The sequence below is a fragment of the Bombus impatiens genome, unplaced genomic scaffold (genome assembly GCF_000188095.3).
Source record: "Bombus impatiens unplaced genomic scaffold, BIMP_2.2 scf_0463, whole genome shotgun sequence".
NCBI classification, from domain to species: Eukaryota; Metazoa; Arthropoda; class Insecta; order Hymenoptera; family Apidae; genus Bombus; species Bombus impatiens.
The window spans coordinates 235,661-263,562 of NT_176882.1; the positions used below are offsets into that span (position 1 = coordinate 235,661).

Sequence of the window (27,902 nt, forward strand, 5' to 3'; positions counted from 1 at the left end):
ATATATATATTTCAAGACTAATTATTTTTTAGAGACTTTGGAGACTCAAAAAGTTCATCAAGTTTTCAGAATTTACTTTTTAAGGAAACCTTTTCTCATATCAAAACAATTATTTCATTTAAATGAATTAGATTTAATATCTTGATAAATTAATTGTTTTAAATATTTCTCTTTACTTTCTTCATCAAGACAATTCCACTGATCCTCATAAACCTATAAAAATTAAAAATCCATTAGTATATATGCATTATTCAACAATTCTGAAGTTAATATATCATTTATATATCATTGTAAAAAAGAAACAATAATTTTAGAAATTACTATAATCGGTGTGTATCCTATAATTTCAAGTTGTCTACATTTTCTCTGGATGTATCCAACATAACCATCATGACCTGATATTTTTATTAAAACCATTATTGGAACTATAACTTTCCATTTTATTCTTTTTAATTCATCATTATTTACACTTTTGATCGAGTTTGTCGGCATTGCCGATAAAATAGAATCAATTTTAATAGGATTGTTACATGTATCCATACCAATGACAATATCTCTAGTTGAATACTGAGGCAAAATATAATCAACATGTACATCTATTCCTAATCTTGTCTAAAATAATAATATTAATGCATTAAATATGTTTCATTACTATTTTTTGAGCGCTTTTCTTAAATATAATTTTGTATTGTATACCTTACAGATATATACAATTTCCATCCTTAATTTCACATTGGTGTCCTTTCTGTAGATATCATCATCATATTTATTAAATTTCTATAATAGTAAAAAAGTTTTAATATATTTAATTATCTAACTGCAAAATGTAAGTTTTTAATCCTATTTACTACACTGTACCTTTATTAAATATTCATACATATTATTTGTCAGTAATGGGCCTTTGTAATAAGGCAATTCTATTTTTACTGAGCAGTGTAATATCAGCCATTCATTTGTCAACAATTTGAGATTATTTTTGTATGTATTTGTTATAAATGTTGGGTCAAATACGTGTTGAAGTAATTCTGGTGCATATATATTTTTAATTGTTAAGAATGTCAGAATACGTACTAACGATATTGGAAAGCTATATTTAATATATAATGGAATCACTGATTTTTGCATAATACATTTCTAAATATATGTATGTACTATATGTAATTATTATATGGAAACAAAATATTTACCTATTAATTTCACTTGCTCTGGTAGTCTTATAAGTTAACATTATTTCGTTCAATAATTTGTGGCATACATTTCTATAGTAATCTGTAACAGGAGTAACTGTACATATGCCATAAATAATTCTTTCAATATCTTTTACTCTTGCAGTTTCCATTTCATTTTCTAATCTAAATTAATAACAAGCAATTCTTTTATAAGTGAATGTGTTATTATTACTTTTTTCTTACTTAACTTACCTTTGAATAATGGAATTTGTTAAAATTTCATCATATATACGAAAAGATCCAAATGCATGTGTTATATGGGTTAGACATTTTAATGATAGTCGTGGTATCTCGCCATGTAAAGATTTCAATAATACTTGGAAGATTTTTAAACAATGTAAATTGTTACTAAATCTGTATCACATATTTATATGTGTTATAATAACGATTACTATAAAAAATTATGTATAACAAGTTGTATTATTACCTAACAAGTTTCATAAATGCTGCTAAAGTAACACTGTTCACGGTAGTAGCATCTTGCTTAACTTTATCCATCATTACTGGTAATAAGGTTTTGTTGCAAATATTCCTTTTATTTAAAAAAAAACCTCTTGCGATTATACCTATTTCGTCTGCAACAAGTTCATGCATGCATTCTTCTAACCGATATTCGATTTCAAACATATTTATAAATGATCTTGTATCAATGAAAGGTAGAAAAAAGAACAGTTGAACTAATTCTTTTCCAGAAAGTTTATACGGTTTTGAAACCAATTTTCTCATTGCACGCCACGTAAAGTCAATATTTGTAACATTAAGCTGATAAAATGCATCAATCATTAATAACAATTGCTCAATATTTGAACTATAAAATCGTTTCATACATTCTGTATCTAATGCTTTCATCAGTTTTTTATAAACAGGTAATACTGTTACTATATCATTTAACGTAATTAAACATTGCATTAAAAGTTTTATTTGTTTATCCTGCATTACTGGGAGGTGTTCAATACAGGCTTCTAAAATCTTGTCATGAAGTGATATATCCAAACATGTGCCACTTAAATAAGAATATGCCAATTTCTTAACAGCATTAGAAATATTCCCTGGAGATTCATGTGACCAATCTACATTATAAAGATCTTCTATGTCCTCAGAAGTAACTATTGCATTTGATTTAATGCGTGGAAAAATAGTCCTATCATAATATGTGGAATCTTGAAGTATTAAATGCATGATTTTATGTTCAGGTATGTCAATATTTTCTTTTATAGGATCATCTTGGCAATTTTTATTGACTGCAACTGCTTTATATCTCTGGCATAGAACGAAGCATTTATATTTTTCTATAAATCTTGAATATGGTTTTAAAGTCCATGTGTAATTAGTCGTATTTGTAAAGTATGATTTATTATGTAACCTCAAAATCATTGTTTTAGTACAATTTAGTACGATTAAACTCGTTCTTGCAATAACATTCATATTTTGGATTTTTATTAGAAGATACGCTATTTATTAAATACGTTTAACTTTTAAATAAAACTTTGTATACAAAACTGAAATCAGAACCAGAAACTTCTCACATGCCTGCAATTCCAATTCGTAGTGAACGAGATACTTATATATGTATATGTATCTATATACATATATTTTATCTTTGTTTACGTATATGTATAGTCACATGCATGTATAAAATATAAATATGCTAAATTAAAAACAATTATAATTTTAATGTGATTTTATAGAATGAGCAAGAATAAAATTTTTTAATTATTTATGTATTACTATAAATATATAGTTCTCATTTCTCAAGAAAAGAAATTACATTAGTTTGCTTTAAACTTTTGAACATACATATATATGTATGTGTGTATACACATGTATACATAAATACTTACATATAAATATTTACGTTTTTACTTTTTATCGATGATAGTCAATATCTTTAATTCAAATGAACTATGACAATAAATTAGTTATACGCTGTATACATATAAATTAATAGAATGTACATATAAATTAGACATGGTGAAAAGTAATAGTTGACATTACTCATTTGAAAAGAAATTGTATCACTACTGAATTTTATGTACAAAAATTATTAGTATATATACTGATCATTTTCATCATTCTTTTATATTCTTAGCTATTCATTTTTTATCCTGCGTTCATGTTACGTTTCATTTTTATATCTCCACAAAAAAGAAGTAAACACTAAGTTATCTATTGCCGGTTTTTCATTAAATTCTTTTACTAAATATAATTTCAAAAATAATCGCATAAATACAATAATTTATTGTACAATTATAAAATCCAAATTGTTATGAATTTTACGTTAATAGTTTCATTCATCAGTACATTTGAAAACTTTACAAGTATATAAAATAATATACGAAATTTCTTAGTTGTAGAAATAAACAACATTAACAACATTCCCTTCCGAAAACAGTCTATGTTATTCCTTTTTAATTTGTTTATATACAAGTTTGATGAATAATAGTTATGCTACATATTATAATAAAATGTAAAATGATAATATTTTAACATCACAATTGTTTTTTTTTAGTAGGTTTATTTAAGGAGTTGCTTCGAATTTCAAATATATTTTTTTATACTGTAACACATGTGTATTGTTAGTAACGTGGATACAATGGTTTAATTATAATTTGGTTTTAAAAACGAAGAAGCAATATGACTACTTGAAAACAGAAGAGATAGGAAACAGAAAAAAACAAGTGAAGCAAGAAGATTTCTAATACAAAGGTAAAAGTAAAGGGAAAGTTTTATTTCGCGTATATGATAGAGAGGGTGAGGGAGAGACAGAGCGAGAGGGTGGCAGAGAGGGAAGAAGAGAGAAGAAGGAAGAGAGAGAGAGAGAGAGAGAGAGAGAGAGAGAGAGAGAGAGAGAGAGAGAGAGAGAGAGAGAGAGAGAGAGAGAGAGAGAGAGAGAGAGAGAGAGAGAGAGAGAGAGAGAGAGAGAGAGAGAGAGAGAGAGAGAGAGAGAGAGAGAGAGAGAGAGAGAGAGAGAGAGAGAGAGAGAGAGAGAGAGAGAGAGAGAGAGAGAGAGAGAGAGAGAGAGAGAGAGAGAGAGAGAGAGAGAGAGAGAGAGAGAGAGAGAGAGAGAGAGAGAGAGAGAGAGAGAGAGAGAGAGAGAGAGAGAGAGAGAGAGAGAGAGAGAGAGAGAGAGAGAGAGAGAGAGAGAGAGAGAGAGAGAGAGAGAGAGAGAGAGAGAGAGAGAGAGAGAGAGAGAGAGAGAGAGAGAGAGAGAGAGAGAGAGAGAGAGAGAGAGAGAGAGAGAGAGAGAGAGAGAGAGAGAGAGAGAGAGAGAGAGAGAGAGAGAGAGAGAGAGAGACAGACAGACAGACAGACAGACAGACAGAGAGAAAGAGAAAGAAGACTAAATATATATTTCTAAAATTTTAAATGATGAAAAATGTTTGCACAAGTCGAGAAAATTTGTATTTCCTGATCATTTCATTCAATAGTTGTCCGAAGAGTCCAATTCCGACAAGAAGTTCTCTATTATAGATGGCTTTCGTTTATTCATTTCATCGTTTCTTAATTTGTGGCGAGCAGATCGTGTAATATCCTTTTGCAGATCCTATAACAGATCAAGAAGATATCAAACCTGTCTATTACCGCTTTCTTAATATTTTGCTCGATTAACTTTCGACGTATAGATAAGAAAGATAATAAAATAACTTACATCGTCAAGCAAAGCAATCAACAGTTTTGACTTCGATAGAGGAATGTAAGGAATACGATGTCTTTCTTCAAATTCCTTGATGCAATTTATGTTTCCTTCACTCCCCTCGCATCCTAATCCATACATGATCGGGAACATTGCACGTTTTCTTGACATTGAACCTCTACACATTTGATGGTACGGAAATGCTCTATGGAGATATAAGGAATATAATTACTGTTCATGTTTCTCATATCTAGACTGTGTATTTCTATACATTTATACGAATTTTGAAAGTGCAAAAATGTATAGAATGCGTATGGTATGATGCAAAAATATATAAAATATCCAAAGTATAGTTTCTACAATACTTGGCGCGTAAAACGGATCTCTACTTAGATTCCATTCGTTTAATCGCGTTAATAAAAATATAAATTTGCATAAACATCCGCAGTCTACTCATATTATTAAATTTAATAAAAATATATATATATATGTATACATACTCGCAATTCACGCTTTCACTACGTTCACTCCGAACGTGAAAATAACAAAGTAGGATGGCAAAAATGATCATGCATCGTTGGATGTAAGCCACAACCTGTAAACAATTTTGATAATTATTATTCATCTACGAGTTTTCAATATTCGAGAAATAATAAATCGGTTCGTTATTGTTTTATATATTTTACGTCGCTAACGATAAAAATGGAAATAACTTAAGAAACGAATCGACGTCATATAAGTTTGTCTGTGCGAAAGCAGAAGTCATTGAATTTCAGCAATTTTCGTGTCCGGCTTGTCAATCGGGGGAGGGAAGACGACTTCATCCAAAATCAATATCAGATTTCCTTTTATTTTCAACTTGACGAAGGCAAAAAGGAGAACAAGTTAGTGGCGTATCACCCAATTTGCGCCAACCTGTTCTTTTCCACATCTTATTCTTGTTATTTGCGAGCGAACGTTTCGAATGCAGCTCTTAATAATCTCATTGGATAGAAAATATCGTACGCCGAAACGTACAAGGGTCTCAAAATTTAAGTGGGCGTACGTTGCGTCCGACATTGATTTACTAAGAATAAAGAATACATAAAAATGCGAAATATACGAGATCGATGTTTCGCAATGTAGAAAACATATTTGATCGGAGCGTTTCTTTTCTAAATTCGTGAAATATAATTTTATAACTTTATACCTTTTAAATGGTAAAACGCTAAATTTGATCTTGGTGAAACCAATAACTTAGTTTGAAAAGAAAATAGCCGTTTTCCCGTAAAAAGCTTTCAATATACCGATTGAAAAAGTGTACGTTAAATGTATACATTACTTTTAATATCTTTGTTATTTTAACGTAATAATCAACGCGGTTGCCTACAATTTACCTCTGATTCGTTCCTAATCCAGGTCAATTAGTTAATTTCCAGTTTACGTGTAGTGTTTCCTGAGAGGACATGTGCTGTCGCGATTCGATTCAGATTTCGCTGGGCATTTACCTATGTACTTATACGTACGTATGCCAGACTACGTATAACAGTCTCATGAAGAATTTGTAAACGGAATATAAATCGGTGTTTCCGATGGTTATCGATTAAACGCCTATAGTCGACGCATAGTAGATTTAACAAGGATGATAAAATCACGATACGTGAGATAAATCTTAATGCGTCTTCCGGGTGCTTTGTCGAACAATTTTAATCAAGATGTAAAACGATATCTCGCGGTTAGGGCAAAATTATGCTCGCCGTTATACATTTTAATATCCTTAAATCACGATTAAAATCGCTCTTTCAACGACATAGGTAGACACGTGTTTTCGATAGTGTCCTTTGTTGCTCTTTTCTCTTTATTTTTCTCTCTTTTTTTTTTTCTTTGGTTACGACTTTTATTTGTAACATATTGCAACTTTCGAGGCAACGATACGAGACTATCAAGACGAAAGTAATATTTCTTTCCGGCAATCGCAAACATGTAACGTTAATTTTTATTCACGATTGTCGTTCGACGACGTTCATGTATTAATTTGGAATTTATCAAAGGAACCACTGAACAGGGTACAGGTAGTAGGTGGTGACGGAACCGCGCGGTAATGTTGCACATGGTTAATTTCAGCTAATTGGTGGGTATTGCAATTACAGAAATTATGCAAATTGATCGACAGTTGACGATACACTCTAAAAAGCTTTGGCATACCCACAGCAACTATTGTGGTACGTCAGGGTCTTCTTTTTGTTTTTGACTTCGTAAAGGAGAAACCAGCGTAATCTTTCCTGTTTCTATCAAAATCGCTATACATACACGTATACAACATAGTTTCTTTGTAGAGATAGATAAGAACGACAGAAATTCGAATATTTATTAAAAAAAAAAAAAAAAAAAAAAGAACGAAACTCAGAGACTTGTTGATATATAAATACAATACTGTTCATTTACGACGTGAATATCGTTTTATATTTCCCACACGCATCAGAGGTAATGCGGCTGTGAATGTGCAGCAAAAGCGTTTTTGCTTTGATGGAAAATGTACAGGGATGTCGGTGGATTTTTAATTGAAAAAGACCGTCATAGTCTTCGGAAATGAGCGTGTTCTACAAACTCAGATATATCACGGTATTTTCACCTTTTTATACGAATGCTGTAGCATGTTGTTAGCACGGGTACTGACATTCTCGTCTATATTTCTTCATTATGAAATACGTTACGTTACGGCGCTACCATAACCGTACGATCTTATTATTTGATACAGGCAATTGTCACGTAAGTTGATTCAAATATGAGTTGACCCGAAACCACATTTTCCTACCATTTCACGTGCTTTTTAACAAAAAGTTTAGAAGCTTTTTTTCAATTCCGGAATCACGAATGAAAAATAAACGAAATTAAGCGAATTTAAACTGATAACGATAACGGGCCGCAACAAATTAATTATCAGAGGGAAAGTTTTTCGTGTGGGTTTCGCAATGGAATTGTTCGATCTATCCCCCTTTCGATGCGATGGTATCAGTTACCGCTTTTTCGTGGAACCATTCACTGTTTGCTCACAGGCAGTTACGTAATGGCGACTAATCAAACGCTATTAACATAATGTATAAATTTCGTGTAATTCATCGAAAATCGGTGTTCGAGGGGATGAAATCTAAAGTCTCGAAGGATTCTTTTGTCCCTGTTCTCCTATAATCTTTATGCCTTGTTAGGGAACGCTTTAGGCAAAAAAAAGAAGTTGCGTATCGACCTCTGAACGAAAATGTTCTACCTACGCGTTGATATAAAAATTTCGAATGATTTAAAAATTTATCTCTATTCCAGTCAAATATAACACGTCCGTTGTATGTTTCTTTTGTATTGTCATTAAATTCATTTAATATTAAAAGTAAGAGCTCGCATCACTGGTCACGTGGAATTTTTTGCTAAAGATCGAACAATGTATTTTCTTTCATCTGTTATTATTATACCGATCTTTGTCCTCTTTTTTCCCCCTATAATTTTCATTCTCATTTGGCATCAAATGTATCAAAGCTTTTATATCTGGTTACATTTATGTGATAATTAGTGAGACGCTTATAATTTTATAATACGTAGAAGTCGATGTTCATTTCTACGGAGGTTAAATGAATTTGTATGCCGATTTTTCACGCTATTCCTTCATAGAAAAGCAGAATATCTACGAGCTACCTCTGGTATTTTCCACCGATAGTCAGCTTTGGAATAAATAACATAAATTTCGGCACGGACGATGCACGATTTGCTGTCGCGTCTGTTCGTCGTAACTCGTCGGAACGAGACGGGTTATTAAATTTCGTCCGAGGTCACAGTCTGCTGATCCGAATCGAATCATTACATAGACGAACGCTTATAAACGTTACCATCTTGGTCGCTGTAATCGTTTTATCAAATTGTCCAGACTCTACGATTTTTTTAACTCGACCTCGCGAATCTAGTTAATGGCATTTTCCAACCGTTCGTTTGTTCTATAAAACGATTCGCGTTCGTCCCTATCATTCTCAAAATGCAGGCGACTTTGCTAAAATTCCAATATAAATACCGCAGACAATTTTCTACAGTAAAAAATTTTCAAAACAAAGTTGCAGTACCAAGTGCTTTTAGTGTTAAAAGTGCTTTTTAGAAAGAAACGCAGGAATTGTATAGCGAGCGAATTTTAAAGGGAGCAGCGATATTTACATTTGACGTCGAATCGGTAATCCGTAAGAAAAATTGTCTTCGTTGGTAAAATTGAACGGAAATATAAGAAGCGCAAATAATTATTCAGGGAGGTAGAGTGGACAGGGAGCGGATGAGAATACGGAGAAGAAGGCAAGCGAGATAGTAGGGAAAAGCTAGAAACGCACGATTTAACCCCTGGCTCGGAAATGGGGCGCCTTGGCGTCTCTCTGTCTCGTGGCATAGAAAAACCTCTCCACTCTTCTTCTTTTTCTTTTTCCACGCCTCCCCCTTTTTAGTTTTTCACTCGCGTTGTCGTATCCTTTCGCTTTATATCCGAATTCTCCTATACGCACTTTCCTCGTCGTTGAATTCATTTTATTCCACTTTGTCGAAGAAACTTTTCGTTTGACCGTGCGTTCGATCGCGCGAAAGTACGTTGTTCGCAATATAAAATATCTTTACTTCGATTCAAAATTAATCTTTTTCTTTTCAGACGGCTAAGGAAATATACTCAATTTTAATTTGATTTAAGTTAATAAAAAGAGACGTATTTCTAAACGATAATACGAAAAAAGAACGTCTATTGGTATAACCAGTGCAAAATGTATAAATTCATCGAGCAGCGGGTTATTTTTTCTCTTAAACTAAAGTTACAACTTTGTTCATTGACAGTCGGAGGGTCATAAAATTCACTCGGTTTCCATCATGCTCTACGTAATTCAACGTCCGGATCAGCTCATTGATCGAAAAGAAAAAAAAATATTATTTAATGAATACGGTGAAAGCACGTGAAAACTGGAAACCGCTAATGTTGTAACATGGAATCGTCATTTCAGTACATCGATCTATCATTCTTTCACGTCAGACTGTCGTACGAATTCGTGGTGCTGTTTAGTTGCGTATCGAGAAACGAATTATTCATAGCTATCGCGGTCCGTTAGAATAAGGCAAAGGATCTTCGATAATTATGGCCATGAAAATACACAGCTGCTGATCCCGGGTGGCAGTGATGAATCTCTAACGCGTGATAACGAGTACACGAAAACCCGTGGCGCCGTGCAGCTATGGATGAATCGTAAACATTTCTCCCAGTGCAAACAAGAAAAGCTTTATGTATTCGCCGGCGACACATCGAATTAGACGTAGCGTACCCGAAGTGGTTGGATTTCCTGCTAGTTTCCTATCTCTTGCATTCTATTTCATTCCTATTGGTTTCTGGTTCGCCGTCACATCTCATTGTCCGATTGTTATTCTCCAGCCAAATAGAAGACAGAAGACAGAGAGATAGATAAACTGATCATAGCAGGCACATTCCTTACATCGTATAATAATTTTGTCCAATGTTGAATTTACGAGGAACGCGGCCAATTGTTGTCACGAGATAATTAACTCCCGATAATAGCATAAAGTAAATTCTTTTCGCGTAAATTTCTGCGCTAGTAAATTTTGCTTTCTATGGTACGTAAAATGTAGATGTTATAGATGGCATCTTTCCTTTTTTTTTATGATTCATAACTCTATTCACAACCACTTTTTCTCGTATTCCTTTGTTGCCTCTATCTCCTATCACTGGTATATCGACCATATAAATCTACAGTTTAAAGTTATTTAAAAATTTGTCACGTAAGAAAATTCAGCAAACTCGATTCTCGAATTAACGCAGCTTAATCTACTTTGTACGATTATTTAATAAAACTAATTTCACTTTTCTCACAAACCACGCGCCGTTTTATTATATTTTCTTTCCTTTTTTTATTTAGATTAACATTGTGTAACACGGATATGCGTACTTTAAAATTTATCAGTTATGAACAGCAAAAGTGTGTTCAGACGTACGGATATATATAGCTAATCGACGAAACGATTTTATAACGAAAATATTATCTAACGAATTGCTGGGTCTAACGATAAGTACTTGTTACAAACCGTTTCGTTCGTTCGACTGGAGCCGTGTTCGTTAGAACCGAGATGATTTTCCGAAACTCAACGCGACGAATACCGTTGCGCACGTAACTGGTTTGTCGTAAATGACTCGAAGGAGTCCCAGCGATGACAATTTCGTACGACGGAACAGAGAAGATCAACGAACTGTTTGGGTTCAACGCTTCTATCCGATACACGTCACACCTCTGTTTCTTTTCTCCCCCATTGTTTAAGGCGACTTTAAACTAGGTGTGCCAAACTCGCGATATGTTAGAAATAAATTCGTGTCCATAGACGTGGGTTGTCGTCGAGGAACTTTCGACATTTTCAATGTTCGGTAAAATTGTTGATCACCCTTCTATCGAACCGATCGTGCGAATCAAACGAGAAGAAACGAAAAAAACGAACGTAACGGAATGGAAGAAAATGAAGATGTTAGTGAAAATGCGTTAACACTTACCGTTACCATGTTTGTGAGATTAAAGAGGTATCGCAGGTCGAAGGAATAAGCAAATCGTGCTGCCACGTAAAGCGAACAATTTCGAGTTTCTGCTGGAGTCGAAGTTAAGGGTTGGCCTCGATGGTAGCGAGCGGTCCTCGGCGATGATACTCGAATGACACCACCACGCGGTGATCACGAGGCACGAGTTCCAGTGCCGACGTGCTGGCTTGTCTCTTGATCGTATGAACGAAGAGGGGGTGTTTGGTACCACGAGAGCTTGAGAGCTTGGAGTTTGGAGGTCAGAGGGCGAGTGATTGGTGGAGCTTGCGCGGGCCACATTTATACTGCAACCACTCACCCCTCTTCTACGTTCTTCTTCCGTACCACCAAGAGAAGCAGAGCTGAATCCACCACTATTGGTACCAGCATCACCGATGTGTTCCTCCTCCACGTCGTTACGGCCGCCCCGTATGTATTCTACACCCTCTGGTTCATTGCGTCATTGGATTAGTCTCCACCCCGAACGATGATATCACAGGAAATCCCTCGACGAAACTGGCTACCGGCGAGCATCGAAAAACTGTTTTTCAGACGTAGAAATTTCTTACGTAGTAAGAACGAAGATTCATGAATGAACCTCTATGAATGAAGCCCGAGCGGAGCGAGGACATCGTTTCTAGATACGATATAGCACGATAACTTTCGATTCGTGCAATTGCATTTTTTTTCTTTCTACTCGAAATTGGATTGAAGTAATGATGCGTGGTTTGGTCGTGGACCGTTTGTTTTTGGAAATTTACAGATTGTGATCGGGAAAAGAGATTACGTGCGTGAAATCGAAGCGATACAGGAAGGTGGTTGTCTCGTCACAATTCACGTCACAGTACTTGGAGAAATTGCCATTAGATTATTTAGATCATTGAAATTTTAAGTTTCGCTTATGACGTTTACTTCCGACGAAATTGCTTCTCTTAAAACGAAATCGATGTATAGACGTCGAAACGAAGAAATATAGCCGGATAGATTGCTTTCGCAACCTTTAGATACAATTGCAGTTGATATTTGTATTTGCACGCTCGAATAGACTTCGCTCTTTTTGGCCGTCAAACCTTCTATCACCATTGTATCTTGGTATATTAAAATCTTCGTAGACTCGTCTGAGCGTAAGGAATCTTCTCCTTCTTCTTCCTTCTTGCTGTTCTTACGTTTTCTTAGGCATCGTTCGAGAGTCTCATGCGCGAGACTCTGATTCTCACGATTCAGTGCAGACTGAACTCCAGAACCTAATTAATTAGTTGGTACGTAATTTCGATGATTAGCGTTCAATGAGCAGTGCTGAAGAAAATAGTACAGAAATATTAAGAAATCGATTAACCGAGATATTGCGAGCAAATGTCGTCGAACCGTTTATAATGGAACAGCGGAACTTAATATCAGTTTCGAAAGATACTCTTAAAAAATCACCGACGACGATGGTTAACGAACGTAAGAATTACAGACGCGAGTTTATTTTTCTTTTTTTTTCAGGAATAATTAACCCACAACGCCCGCGTAGGTCTCATTAAAAACGACAGGCAAGACTTGGCAGGCAGGTATCTGTTTAATATGAAAAAGCAGTCGTTCGCTTTCTTTCTCTTTCCTTCTTTGTTCTTTCTTACTTTTACGCGTGGCAAGTGGTTGAGGAAAGTTCGTTTAAAATATCTTTTCATGAATAGGTGAAGCGTCAGTCCAATTGTAAAGAACCTAGATCTTTTGTCTTCGACAACTACTACACCTTTAATAATAATAATAGAAGTCGTAGTTTCGTAATCGATCGTATCAGTTGATCTACCCTTCAAGGAATTTTCTTGAGCAACACATAACTTTTCCTCCTACGATTACGAATAAATTGGATCTCTTCGTTTCGTTTAATTGCCTGGTGGAATCGTTGCAAGTCGATGAAATCGTAACGATCGTTTTTGTATGATGTTTTCCACAGTGCGGCCAAAAGAAGCGCGAAAACGGTAACGATCATCAAAAGCTATTGCAATTAATTCGCAATTATTCGAACTTCTATTCAGTGGAAATACGTTGAAGAGGGAAAGAAAAAAAGATTCGAAAATGCTTTAATAGTAAGAAGAAAGAAGGGAGGAGGAGTGTGAAGAGATGAGAAGGACAGACTTAGCGGCGCCTTTGGGGCGAAGGATCTGCGTAATTCGGCATTTATCACCGCAACCATTACGTAGTATAGAGCAGCTATATCGACGTACGTCACGAAGAAAGATCTTGCTTTATTCTGTGATGTCACTACCCTTTATGCTTAAATTTTTCATCTGTTTGAACCCAGGCCAAATACGTCGCATCTCATTTCTTTCAGATTTTTGGCGACCATTAAAAAGAACGGCAATATTTTAAGTAGTTTGAACAAAGTTAAATAATTTTAACAATCGATGACAAATTCGAAGAAGAGATCCAGAATCGTATCGATGCTTTCATGAAAGTTGACTTCATTCGACGAGAATTTTAATAAGGTTTCACGCTCGAGAGATGAAGTGAAGTCGTAGCTTTTACAAAAGGTTCTCGAAGGATGTAAAAGACACCGCGAGCTATTTAGAAGTAATCTCGTTAATATCCACTACGGTTATGATCGCTCTTAATAGTTGCGTAAGATTTATAATCTTTGTCTTTACCAGTCTCGTTTCCTTTTCACTCTTATTCTTTGAGTTTCATATAAAATTTGTCCTGGAGCTTTTTAAGCTTCTTTAATTATTAGCGATCACGTTCCCTAACGTTTCTTCGGCGTTCACTGTGTTCAAAAAACCATTTCGTAAGATCAGGTGAAATACTTATGCAATTGCACGTTTAATTAAATTATTGACATGCTTCATGTAAAATTTGAACTTTCGACGAGTCACAAAACTTGTGAGTCCTCTTTCGTCTTTTCTTTCAGTTCAATTAACCGTTTCCAATGCTTTTTCCAATAGATGTATTGTTTTATCTTTTTGCTCTATCATGGTTAACATGTAAGTATACCAAGCAACCTGTAAATGTTTGTGCAAATTTATATCTTTATAAACATAATTGTGGAAATGATATTTCTTTTACCTACTAGATATTATAACTAATATTATGTTTATGGATGTGTGCGAGAACCCGAAAATGTCGACAACCCGATAGTCGGAATAAGATACCAAATCAGAACGGGTTGGGTTTCCGAAAATTTCGGAATTTTCTAGTATGTCGAAATTCTCTCGTCTCGACCAGATATTATTAGGTTTTCTCATACTTCTAATACTGTACTTCAGATATTTCATATATTTTTGCAATGTTCAATTATGTACGATATGTGCACTTTTAAATTTATGCACAAATGTATGAGCCTTTACAGTGTGACACTGAGAACTATCAAATATATGCACTGTCAATCATATGTATTGGAATACTACTGAATAGGAGGACGTTTAGTACAAATTGAATACTTTTCACAGTTTTTATTTGCTGGTTATTTAATTTGCATCGTATGTGACTTAGAATCTAAAATACAAAATAAAAAAGAACTAAATTTTTTCAACCAATATAACGAGTAGGTGTTCTAATATTTATGATTGACAGTGCATATACATATAGGATACGTGTTTCTAGAAAACATCGTTTTCATCGTAAACGTATGGTATCTTTCAATAACTTTTCCATTTCATTCAATTGGACGATTGATTGAAACGTTACGACTCATTCGTTTATCTTGCTTCGAGTAAACTAACTCGCATTAATGCATCTTTCGACGCATCGATAGTAAAACTACCCTAGCGAACGAGTCCTCTCGTTCCATTCGAAGGATCGATCAGCGGGGAAATCAAACGAACTTTTTGATACGGCTATCGAATCAACGTGACGTAGCTCTCGTACTCTGCTTGTAATAATTGTACTTTTGCGAGAAATTGTTCACAGCTTTCCAACCGATATGTATAAAGGATAAAAGAGGAACGATGAACAAAGTAAAAAAAGAATAAAGTGAAATCTGATCTTTTTCATCATTCGTTCCTGCAATGGAGAAAATATTGTAATAATTGTAAGACTAAAAAGAAGAAACAATGAACGAAAGAAAGGGAAAGAAGATGAAGAAGACGACTTACGATAAAAGAGGGTAAGTGAACATGCTTAGGCTATTTGGTTGGCGCCTAGACAAGTATCCCTCTCATATGAATCCACTGCTCGTTTATGCATTCATACTTTCATAGATTCTCTTTCGGCCGAATCATTTGAGCAATAGTAAGGCATAATTTTATGGTTTCAAGTGATGGGGTCAGATGCTCTTGTTTTTATCATGGTTATACCGAAAATCATATGGCTCATTATGGTAGAAAATTACTGTGCAATTTTTTTCTATCAACTCATATTCTATTAACTTAACACGATACCTCGTAATTTTTTAGTATCCAGTGATGTACTCTTAGGCGCCACGCGGCTCGAATAATAATTCGATATCTCTGTAAATATAGTGTCAAGTTTCTTCATTGCAAATGATTTTTATGCAAATAAAATTTGTGCAATAATTATTTATTTCTGTGCATCGTTCTTAAAACGACATATCTCTTTTTATAATGTAATTATAATTAGTACTTTGTAGCTGATCAAAGATTTTGTATTTCTTCTGATATTGTTAATGTCTTCCTTCCGTGAACTTATCTATGCAGTTTAATAAAACGCTTTTCAAACGCTGATTGGTTCTTGAGAATACCTATTGAATATATACAAAAATCAACTGATTTATTAAATACTTAATATAAAGAAGAAGATTTATAATTAAATACAAATTACATTTAATCTAGTATTTTATTGTTATGACTTTAAAATTAAAATAAAATTTAATTCTATGATAAATCGAATTTTCTTATGTGATTATTGCGCAGTACCGTGGCGCCATCTTACACCAAATTCAGTGTATCGCATAAATTCATGTTCCCTCCATAGCAAAACTACAAAGAGAAAAAGAAATAGTAGAGTAAGGACGTAAATAGGTTCTCGACGCATTGAAAAGGACAGCAAACGAATATTGAGTGAGAAGGAGAGAATAGAAGTTATAACGGGAGCAACAAAGAGCAGGAGAACAAGTGCCTTCTGCTGATCAACGGTGTAGCAAATTATTCAATATTCCTGTACATTGACTACGAGAAGCATTTTACGGTGATTACTCTGATATTTTGTCGAATTTACATAAGAGAAATTCAATTTTCTAACTTAGTGTTTAGTCTTTCAAAATAGTTAATACTCTTGAGCAGATAACTTATTACAAGAAAATGTCGTTTGCATTAAATGTTTTGCTGTATGGACGAAGTGTTTGTGTATCTCAAAATTTTTTTATAACCTAATCGTACATGAAAAAGAATCTTGGCAATTATTTCTTGAATAATGGATATACTTTTTAACGTATTGAAATGAAAGAAACAACGATGCTTGTATTTAAATAAGAAAACACTTCGTTTATGCACAGAAAATATTTTTTTCGAAACTATGTAGTTGATGAGCATATTATAAGTAGTGGTTGAAAATTTATTCTAGATGCCTAACATCAAGCTACAAAGCTCCGATGGTGAAGTTTTTGAAGTGGATGTTGATATTGCAAAGTGTTCGGTCACTATAAAGACCATGCTGGAAGACCTTGGAATGGACGAAGATGAGGAAGAAGTGGTACCTCTTCCAAACGTTAATTCGGCTATCCTCAGGAAAGTAATACAATGGGCTACTTATCATAAGGACGATCCACCTCCACCTGAAGATGATGAAAACAAGGAAAAGCGTACTGACGATATAAGTTCTTGGGACGCAGATTTCTTGAAGGTAAATATCTCATTTCTGTTAACATTATTTATTTTGTAATATTAATGTCAGTTTAATATTAATTCTTTTATTAATTATGAGTATTATTAATAGGTGATGTTTGAATATATATAATACATACATACAATAGTACATAAAAACATATAATTTTAAATTTAATTAAACTTTATAAATTTATAGGTTGATCAAGGAACTCTGTTTGAACTAATTTTGGCTGCTAATTACCTTGATATTAAAGGATTATTAGATGTAACGTGTAAAACTGTTGCTAATATGATAAAGGGCAAAACACCCGAAGAAATTCGAAAGACATTCAATATTAAAAATGATTTTTCTGCATCCGAAGAGGAACAAGTTCGCAAAGAAAATGAATGGTGTGAAGAAAAATAAAATTGTTTGTGGATACCTGTTTTCTTGGTTATTAAAAAATTCAGTTCCAATGTTTGAAACTTTAAAAGTTAGTACGTGACTTCTATTGTTTTGAAGAAGTCATTAAAATGATCACAGCACTTTCCATTCAATGCAGCAAATAGTGTATACATTTTAAATTTAAGAATGAGTCACTTTAATGTGTTTGTGGTTTATTTATTTCAGATTCCTTATATAACATTTAATAATACCATTTAGCGTGCATAATGGAAATTAAACAAGTTTGTAATATTGTAATGATTGTTATCTCTACTTTAGGAGTATAGTAGATCTGCATAACTATTGTGTTTCATTTACATAGAATATAAATTTAATTTCTACCTTTGACAATTTTTTTACATTATCCTTATATCCTATGATAGAAAACTATATAAATGTGAAGTAAAAAATTATTTGTGAATTTATGAAAAGAGAATTTATGTTAGCATAAATTGTTAATAATAGTTGATAATTGAAATATACCCTTGAAAGTGAAATAAAAATACATATGTCAACGCGCACGCATGCGCGTAAATGTGTGTATGTTACGTTTTCTAATGCAAATGTGTAAATACAAAATGTATACTATTTTTTCTAACAAAGAAGCAACTATTGCATTTTACAACAACAAATACAAATGAAGAAATTATGTATTGTAATATATAACGAAAAAATTATAGTAAATATTTATTTACTATGTTAGAAAAACATGCGACGTAACCTATGATCAAAGCTTTTAAAATATTAAAGAATTAATATCGAATGGCATTTAATACATAATGGGTGAGTGTAGAGTTTAAACATTCAGTATCCTAGTTTTAATTAATACGTATTAAAATATGTAATTATTTTAGATAATGAGAAAGAGAATTTCCTATTTTATCCCAATGGTTCAAAAAATCTTGGAAAAAAGTTACATGATATTTGTAATTGGGATCAACTTGATAATATAGCTATAGAATATCATGATTTGCAAGAAATCATCTATATAAATTACAGAGAACTTCTTGTTACACAAAGTTTGATTTCTGATTATTTAAAATGCATAAAAAACATTGAATTTATTGGTATAAATTTTGATATACCTGAATATTGTGTAATTTCTGTGATACTTGGGTAAGATTTTAAATTGTTTGAAATATCTGAGATATTGACATAATAATTATATTTATGATCTTTTTTTCATAGAATCCTAAGTAGTGAGCATAGTTTTGTAAATATACCTGTTGATTCAACAGAATTCATGAATCTAAAAAACCATTTAAGTTTACATTATTTCTTTTCAAAACAAATGGATGTTGAGGGGGATATTGTATACAAATTTAAAATACACAGAGAATGTATTTACCTTATTAAAATCGAAGACGTACAGAAACAAATTACCCAAAAAGTAAAACAAAATTATTACGCTTATGCAATTTCTACATCTGGTTCAACAGGAGCACCAAAAGTAGTCAGAGTACCCCACTCATGTATAGTCCCTAATGTTTTAGACTTGAACAAAATACTGGGAATAACAAACTGTGATAAAATTTCTCAATTTACAAATTTTACATTTGATCCTAGTATTATTGAAATTTTTCTTGCTCTTTCAAATGCTGCAACACTATTCATGGTATCAAAGTTATTGAAAAGTGATCCAAATAGGTAAATAGTAATTATGTAGGGAAATACAATTTTTATATGGAAACCTGTTTTTACATAAATCTTCTTTATTTTCAGGCTTTTGAAAGAAACTTATTCTAATCAAATTACTGTACTACAAATAACTCCATCAGTTTTTATGTATAGCTGGACAGCCGAATCTTTAAAATCTAGTATTTTAAGTAATAATACTTTATTAAGAGCTATTCTCTTTGGCGGAGAACCTTTTCCTAAACTAGAATTAATTTCTGCAGCCAAGCATCCTTATAATAATACCAAAATCTATAACATCTATGGTATTACTGAAGTATCCTGTTGGGCTAGTATTAATGAAATTATGATAACAAATACACAATTTAATGTACATTGTTTGGGTCAAGTGTTATCACATACTATATTTCAAGTTAGGAATGAAAGAGATGAAGTAATTACAAATGGTACAGGGTTCCTTTATATAGGTAATTTTACTATTATAGAGATTTTATTTTAATTTCGTAATACCATAAGAAAAATTGTTATATGTTGTTTGTTTTTATGCAGGAAGCAATCAAAGAGTGTGTCTGATCAATGATGAAAATATTGAAGATTTAGAATTACCAGTATTTCGTGATTCTGGTGATATAGTTAATGTGAGTTAATGTGAACATAGACAATACTTAGTAACAACTATAATGCTAATAATACATATATTTCTATTTCAGATTGATGAAGAAGGAAGGATATTTTACAAGGGAAGGAGGGATAGCTTTATTAAAAGATTTGGGAATAAAGTAGATTTATCAAAGCTTAAAGAATTTGTATTACAAATAGATTTTGTGAAAAATTGTTACGTAATATGGGATGATAGTTGCCATCATTTACATTTATATTTTTCTACTAAGGAGAATGTCACAAATAATCATAATGTAAATACTGATATAATGGAACATCTCCACAAATTAGATTCTTTATATAGACCAGATAAAATTCATTTCATGGAGCATATTGAATTTACGTCTAGTGGAAAAATTTCTTTAGAATTTTTAAAAAAGTATCACATACAAAGAATGGTAATACATCAGGCAATAGAAAACATTGACTTCCAACAAATTAAAATTGCTTTTAAATCAATTTGGAAAAATAATTTACAATGTGAAAATGATGGATTTGTAAAATTAGGAGGAACATCTGTAATAGCACTTCAATTATCAAATACTATATCTGAAACACTAAACATAGAATTTCCTGAATTAATTGGCATGCTTTTAATGGATGCTACTATCGACGAATGTCTTAGTTATATAAAAAGTGTTATATTGAATAATGATCAAAAGAAAATGATCAATCTCAAATCTCATTTTAATAGTACTAAAGAAGTCCCTTTAACTAATATTGGTAAAGAAGACATGAAGTCTTTAGAAGATTCTCATGAAAAAAGAAAAACTTGTGACTTGATGATTCAAACAAATGAGATATATACCTGTCAGTGGTATAAGTGTAGAGGACAAACATGTAAAAATGTGTTAGATATAAATGAAGAACACAAGTTACAATATAACGCAATTTCAAATGTTAAAATATTAGAAACTTATGATTTGAAAAAATGTGTAGATGCATCACCGACTGTATTCCATTATTCAGAGTAAGTATATTTTTAATGAACTATTTTGAATATAGTCTGTGACTCGATGAAGAATTATTTTATTTAGTGGAAAAACGTATGCAACTGTTGGTTCTCACTCTGGTTTTATTTTTACTTTTGGATTACAAGAGAAGTGTCGTAATTCTACATTTAAAATCAAACTACCTGATAGGGTTGAAGCCTCAGTTTTGGTTTTGGATGATTTCAGAGGTATAGTGGGTAAGTTTCTTAATTAAAAGTAGGTTTCTTAAAAGACAAAAAAATCTATTTGTGTTTCCTTAACTTCTTTTTCTTACAGGATGTTATGATGGTAATATATATTGTTTTCACTTAAAAACAGGGGATATTATTTGGAATCATCAAACAGGAAATGTTGTAAAAAGTTCTGCAATATTGTGTAAAATAAAGGGAATAATATTTGTTGGTTCTTATGACTGTTATATATACTGTCTATCTGTGAAGGTATCTGTTCACATTAAAGTAATTAAATTATACATACTGACATTAAATAATACAAAAAAAAAGATAATGATAATAATAAATATACATTATAGGATGGATCTGAAGTTTGGAAATCTAAATTCGGTGATGGAAGTGTTAGCGCATCTGGCTGTTTACATGTTTCATCAGACACTGTATTGTTTGGAACTTTAGATGGATTGTGTCTAGCACTTCAACAATCATCAGGAAAACTTGTATGGAAGCATAAATTGTCAGATCCAATTTTTGTTGCTCCTTTGTCACTGAATAATGGGCTTGTCTTATTTTGTTCTGTAACAGGACTGCTATGTTGCTTTGATATTGAAGTAAATGTTAAGGTAACATATATAAAAGAATTGGATATATATACTCATTATTTCGTAAAACTAGTCGTTCTTACTTGATTTTACTTTTCAACTTTACAGATGTGGTCTTACAAAATCAATGGCAATGTATTTTCATATATTGTGAAGCAGAGTGATACCTCCACAAAGCATGAAACTATTATTCTAGCTAGTCAAAATAAGAACGTGTATTGTTTAGAATCAAAAGATACAAACTTTAAAACTAAACCCACATTAAAATATATATTAAATTTACATTCACCAATCTTCGCCACTCCCTGGTGTGAAAATGATTTTCTGTTCATAGCATGTACAGATGGTACTTTAAATATTTATAACTCTATAGAAAATAGTTTGATAAAAGTTGAAAAACTTCCTGGCGAGATTTTTTCATCGCCAGTTATTGATAATAATATTATAATCATTGGATGCAGAGATAATAACGTCTATATTCTAGAACTTGTTTAAATTATAGTTGGTAAGTAAATATATTAAGTATTCGTTGTGTCATGAAATGGATAGGAATACAAATTAATGAAATTAATATAGTATGATTTATTTTTTTTATGACTGTCATTACAGTTACGTGAATAACGTTTTAGATAAAGTAATAGGGGATCACGTATCTTTGTTCAATAAATTTCATATGTAATACGAATTCGCGATACGCTTACAGTTTGAAGCAAAATGCAAGCGAAATAAAAAATTCTGAGAAATAGCCAATCGCTCCATCAACAAAACATTCACGCATACGAAAGTGCACACGTATAGTATTCAAAATCAATGTACGTCTGTGTATACTTGTCTTTTTTAGATGTTTCTCTATTAATAATGATGACCTTATAAATATTGGACAAAAAAATATTCCAATTCTTAAGCTCACATAAAATAACAATATCTCAACGATTCCACATTTTTTCTATATTCTCACTCTTACGTATTTGAGATTTATATATATCTATGTAATTTATGTAAATGGTTGGCCGCTTTTTTCTGCTTTCAATATTTTGACATAAATTTTCTACAATCTTTTCTGTTACAGGCAATTAGTTTTTGAAAGTGCTTCAATTTATATGTATGAACTTCGTATCTTTTAATTTATATGTTTGAAATTTGAATTAATATCATAACTAAATGTGCAGAATTATGACATATTTTCTAATGCTATACAGCGACATGCTATTTATATAATTGCGTGTAGGATTCATTTTTTTAAATTACTTCTATATTGTACCTCATGACTTTTTGACTACTGTAATTAGCAATATAACTATAGGATTCTGTAACATTTACAATCTCAATAAACAGTTATCCTTATGTTTTAATTTGATAGTTAAAATATGATACAATTATAAAGTCACGATAATCGGCACTGTCATATTTAATTCAAATCTCATGTCAGTGACGAATACATGGGTACACAAACCGTATAATAAATTGCATTTTGTAATTGTTCAAAATTTATCGACGAATATGCAGACGACAAATATTCTAGTATTAATCTTTTTTTGTGTGTGTGTGAAAATGGTCGTACACGTATACTTTAGACATAATGTAAAAAGGGCAGTTTATAGAATTAGATTGGGATAAATTTGAAAAATAAATTTTGAATAACGTTTGCGTTTGTCATTAAAGTTCTCTATTAAAGAGAATCTAGGATTAGGCATAAGTCTATTAGCAGATTGTATCTGCTCTGAGACTTCGGTAAACACCGATGTTATCGGTATACACACATTACATTATGTTGCTTGCTCGCTTTTTTCAATTCAGCATGAACTAGTATTAAAACTGACCAGTAACCGTAATTATCTTATGGTTACTGATCTTCATCGCCTAGGTCTTGCTTTACTTTGTTAAAATCGAACTCCTCGCCAGTGGCTCGTTTAAATATATCAAGAACATCTAAACAAGTAGTTTCAAAATGCGTTGTGGCATCATAACTGGTTGATATAAAAATCTGACTGTCCAAACCGTTGTCTGTTGGTTCCATATAATCAGAAACTGATATGAACTTTTGTTTGATTGGTCCTAGTAAATCCAAGCCAGGTTTGATTTCGGCCTCCGGATTTTTCGTTTCAACTGTAGTAGATACCATAGCTATGAACCATCCTTTCGCCGCTACTTGATGGGTATGTGATACTAGAGATACGTAGATATCGGAATTACGATTAACCTAGGAAATGGAAACAAATGAATACAATGACAATATATTGGAACACGGAAACGAAATGTAAATTTCTATTTACTTGTTTCTGAGGAATAATAATTTGCGTTGACAGGGCATCTGCTGTATTCGGTATAGGATGGTCTAAAAGACAAATGCATCTTATCACCTGACCCACTTTTTTCACACGATCAGGTACATATGTGGGATCACAAAATACTTGTTTGCATTGGGCTACTTCATCGCCAGAACGTACACCAACAACCTGCGATAAAAATCAATAATTAATCATGGATTTAATTCAGTAGTTTCCTTTTAATTAAAAAAAAAATTCAAATTTGTACCTTTCCATCCTTTATAACGATTTCGTCGATCGGTTTGTCTAACATATACGTTCCACCATAAATCGCGCTAAGTCGTGCGAAACCTTGAGGAAGTTCACCCAAGCCGTACATAGGATACAGATATGGTGATTTTCCGTAACGTGCTAAACTATCGCTATACAATTTAATTCTTCTTATAGTAGTAATTGCGCTTTGGCTTATATATTCGTCGTCTCTGAAACAGCAAAATATTAGCACATATATCAATCATCAAGTTATTAATATATTTTCAAAATAATATTTATGTTTATATAAATATATATATATATTTTTTTACCTATAAAGGGCTAATGCATGCCCTGTGAAATCCTGAGTGTTTTTATCGAGATTAAACTTATTGTACAAAGCGCTCATGCTATTATTAAATGGATCGAAGCCGTCCCAAGTTCTGGGGTCGTCTTCTTGCATGTTCTGCACCCATATAAGGAAACTACGAAAACGTCTTTTCTCGAAAAGGCCCATTAAATCGCTGGACAGTGCTTCTTGCTGATCTATCGGCACCTTCGAAATCTTGCCGGATTTATAGACATACGATCCTTCAACGCACTTGAATTCCAAATAACGCGTCACGCCTGTGTGAATTAGCAGTTTTACCAACAACCCATTTGCCATCAGGAACTTTGGAATCAAATCAACGTTCCAGTCGCGACCACGACCATAAGCTTCATCCGGCGGTGGGGCTTTGAATTTCCTAGATAACGTATGAGAAACTAAAATTAATCATCATAATATTTCACTAATGCGACATATTTCTGAAAATACAATTTGAATTTTTGCAAAACTTTCGATAACGCTAGCAGTATGAAAGTACCTTCTATGATTATTATCAGTTTAAGAAATAGTATCTAATTATTAATAATTTCTAATTATTAATATTTACTAATAAGACGTTACAATGGTTTTCATTTATTTTTTCGATATATTCAAAGTGAACGATCAAATAAAAAGTATTCTATCAGCCAATAATCGTAAATTTTATGCGAATATGAGAAAGAAATTATATAGTTTCTTATTAATATTACGACAATCCGTTCTGGAAAGCAGTTTCGTTCCGTTTACTTTCACATCGTTTTTTAAGCATTCTTTCGATCGGATTATACGCGAGTGCAGTCGAATAACAGTTACTGTTACAACAGATGGGTAGTTTAGATGCGTGTTATAATTTATTGAGTGCAACCGGACACATGATAACCGTCTCCCCGATGAACCAGAAGCACAATCATGCGGTTGTGTTATCGTTCTTCGTGTCATAAACAGTAGAAGAAAACACGTTATGCCATCAGATTTTTTTATTTTTTAAAGAAAAATCTTCGAAAGCATTTAATAAAAATTAATTTCGATGTATATAAAAAACACTCTTTTTCATATAAAAAAATTAATGGAAAAGAAACGATATTGAGTAAAAGAATCAGATTAACTTTTATTTGAAATTTCGAATTGGCACAGGGAGGCAAACATATGTTCAATTTCACAGGAAGTGTACTGAACTAACGGTACCACTTCGATTATCCAACATATTTCTCCTGCTAAGTTCTTAAACACACGACAAATTAATCTCGTATCTTGTCATGTATTCTTTTTGTATTCGAAGCGATTAAATAGATATACATAATTTTTTTCGAATGATAAATGAAGGTATGTGGAAGGAGGTGAGAGGTGGGAGGTGGGAGATTGAGATGGACGAGCGAGTGGCAAGGAAAAATGTATCTTAAAAGGGAAATAGCGTGTCGCGGTAATTGCAAAATACTACACAGCTAATTCATTAAGTTCGATGGAGCATGTATTTCTCTGGGGCGGGACCTCCCCCCCCTCCCTCTTATCGAATGACGTTTTAGTCAATCTCCCGACAGAATTGTTTAGAAACGAATGAAAATTTGGAAGCAGTTGAAGAGTAACGACGCATCACGGCAGGTGAATACGTACGTCACGCTTCGCTTCGGGATGTGCTTAACGGAAGAATTTAACCAAACGATAATCAACGGCTATCGCGAAATAAAACGGGGAAAAAATCAATATTAAAGACGAATCATTGCATCGTACGAGTAGTTGATCACACAGTTCCAAATACGATACTAATGCCGGCAATAGTATGACATTAAAATGGACCATGGGAATATTTGATTGATCGAAATAACTTACGCGAATAGATCATCCAGAGGCGTAATCGAGGCAGATTCACCTCCGTAATATTTATTCCGATCTACATGGAGCACTTTCTTCCCACTGACCGATAGCATACCCGAAAGTATGCATTCCTTGAGTCCGGTGCCCAGCACGATCGCGTCGTATTCTTCATTCATGTTGCTCGAAATGCAGAGAAATTGATCACAGCACTGAACGCGAGGTTCTCGTGAATCTTTCTTAGGAATGCTACAAAAGTCGGAAAAACGATAGCACACTGCCGCGCGTCTGCCAACCTGCACGACTATTATGCCGGAACGGAAGACCTCGTTCTTTCGCTCGTAACTGATGACGGAGTTGCTGGTAGAACGTCGGTAGAGGTGGTGTTACTGATGATGGAGCTACTGCGATGTTACATTCTCCCTAGGTTCTCGCAATTCCCCATTCTACAAATTATTCGAGCGTATCTTTTATAAAGTAGCAAAATTGCAAATTTCTGAGCTTTAGAGATTTTATTATTACATTTGAAATACTCCATTAACGTTTCGCGATTTTAAAACCTTAGTAAATCGATGAAATAGTTATCTAATTATGGAAAAATTCGAATCATGCTTTATAAAAGTACTAGTATCCATGTTATGTACATATATATACTTATGTATCCGTTTGATTTACAGAGTGAAAGCTATAATTATAAATGTATCAACTTTTGTTACAAATGCAGGATGACTTTCAAAAACCGCGGAAGCGCGATACTAGGGACTTTGTATTCTGTGCGTTAAAAACTTTGATGTCGAAGTACGACGACAGATGGCATTAGTACGAGATTGTAAGTAGTCGGCTGATACGAATTGTCAGTGCGTGTACGATAGTAAGGTCATTCGGTTTGTTGCCGCGGAACGTGAACGAGGTATTTGGAACCTGAGAGCGTATGCAGGATATCGCGTGTATTTCTCGAAACGATCGTGAACAGGACAATGTAATCGAGGGGAGGATCGTTTCGCCGAGCATTTACATAGAGCGTTGTAACGTGTCAAGATGTGCGAGTAGTAAATTTGGTATTTCGACAGGAAGATGCTTCGAGAGAAACGCGGTGTGCTGTAACCCGTTAGTTTTCTTGTCAAGAAAAGACACGCGAAAGTACCGGTTGGTTTTCCTGGTTCGATTTAGTTGTGCTGTTGACGTGATGAGAGTTCGAAGACGTGGAGGACAATAGTGTGTCTCCCCTTTTGCTTCCACAAAAGCGTTAAACAAGGCCACGTGGACCACGTTGGGAGCCTGGAAAAATGTAATTTTTTTACTTGTCATGGCTATCTCTCTAATTATATTTAAATCTTTAACAATATTTCTATCTATCTAATTTTGGTACACAAGCTGTTAAAATCAGAAATAAACACGAAGTGGAGGGAAAGTGAAAGAGATGTTTGCCAGGAAATGATACGTTTCGAGTTGATTATGTTCTTTTTAGTCGATGTCACTGTTAACAAATACGTGTCGTGTTCATGGAAATTAGATTCAGAATGATCTTCATAAGAGAGTG

General features: G+C 33.2%; 5 protein-coding genes across 8 annotated transcripts; 2 read left to right on the forward strand and 3 right to left on the reverse strand.

Moving 5' to 3' along the window:
• Positions 1 to 40: 40 nt before the first annotated feature.
• LOC100746780 lies at positions 41 to 2,824 on the reverse strand. The gene is made up of 7 exons (XM_012387210.3): positions 1,657 to 2,824; positions 1,422 to 1,583; positions 1,188 to 1,352; positions 859 to 1,087; positions 697 to 777; positions 322 to 612; positions 41 to 213 (listed from the first exon to the last, which is right to left on the reverse strand). Exons 1-7 carry the CDS (start codon positions 2,652 to 2,654, stop codon positions 115 to 117), a joined length of 2,025 nt encoding a protein of 674 aa, XP_012242633.1. The 5' UTR covers positions 2,655 to 2,824; the 3' UTR covers positions 41 to 114.
• Positions 2,825 to 4,555: 1,731 nt separating this feature from the next.
• Positions 4,556 to 12,905, reverse strand: LOC100742790. Of its 2 annotated transcripts, none has more exons than XM_024368534.2 (4): positions 11,399 to 12,905; positions 5,364 to 5,458; positions 4,879 to 5,068; positions 4,556 to 4,773 (listed from the first exon to the last, which is right to left on the reverse strand). In XM_024368534.2, the coding sequence occupies exons 1-4, from the start codon at positions 11,405 to 11,407 to the stop codon at positions 4,651 to 4,653; spliced, it is 417 nt and encodes a 138-aa protein (XP_024224302.1). In that variant the 5' UTR covers positions 11,408 to 12,905; the 3' UTR covers positions 4,556 to 4,650. The 2 variants fall into 2 exon arrangements, with proteins under 2 accessions (XP_024224302.1, XP_033177428.1); XM_033321537.1 differs by lacking the exon at positions 11,399 to 12,905 and adding an exon at positions 6,847 to 6,969.
• A 3,363-nt stretch (positions 12,906 to 16,268) lies between these two features.
• On the forward strand, positions 16,269 to 17,951 carry LOC100743026 (S-phase kinase-associated protein 1). The gene is made up of 3 exons (XM_003490702.4): positions 16,269 to 16,543; positions 16,919 to 17,197; positions 17,378 to 17,951. Exons 2-3 carry the CDS (start codon positions 16,919 to 16,921, stop codon positions 17,585 to 17,587), a joined length of 489 nt encoding a protein of 162 aa, XP_003490750.1. The 5' UTR covers positions 16,269 to 16,543; the 3' UTR covers positions 17,588 to 17,951.
• A 95-nt stretch (positions 17,952 to 18,046) lies between these two features.
• On the forward strand, positions 18,047 to 23,019 carry LOC100746893 (beta-alanine-activating enzyme). 3 transcript variants are annotated; one of them, XM_012387289.3, is made up of 11 exons: positions 18,047 to 18,388; positions 18,460 to 18,721; positions 18,794 to 19,252; positions 19,328 to 19,707; positions 19,790 to 19,878; positions 19,951 to 20,870; positions 20,938 to 21,089; positions 21,169 to 21,332; positions 21,425 to 21,565; positions 21,651 to 21,688; positions 21,776 to 21,903. In XM_012387289.3, the coding sequence occupies exons 1-10, from the start codon at positions 18,385 to 18,387 to the stop codon at positions 21,678 to 21,680; spliced, it is 2,601 nt and encodes an 866-aa protein (XP_012242712.1). In that variant the 5' UTR covers positions 18,047 to 18,384; the 3' UTR covers positions 21,681 to 21,688; positions 21,776 to 21,903. The 3 variants fall into 3 exon arrangements, with proteins under 3 accessions (XP_012242712.1, XP_012242711.1, XP_024224284.1); XM_012387288.3 differs by having other exon boundaries at positions 21,425 to 21,688; positions 21,776 to 23,019; XM_024368516.2 differs by having other exon boundaries at positions 21,211 to 21,332; positions 21,425 to 21,688; positions 21,776 to 23,019.
• Positions 22,230 to 26,757, reverse strand: LOC100743148 (rab GDP dissociation inhibitor beta). Its single transcript, XM_003490703.3, has 5 exons — positions 26,381 to 26,757; positions 24,519 to 24,932; positions 24,203 to 24,416; positions 23,941 to 24,123; positions 22,230 to 23,867 (listed from the first exon to the last, which is right to left on the reverse strand). Exons 1-5 carry the CDS (start codon positions 26,539 to 26,541, stop codon positions 23,511 to 23,513), a joined length of 1,329 nt encoding a protein of 442 aa, XP_003490751.1. The 5' UTR covers positions 26,542 to 26,757; the 3' UTR covers positions 22,230 to 23,510.
• Between the last annotated feature and the right edge of the window lie 1,145 nt (positions 26,758 to 27,902).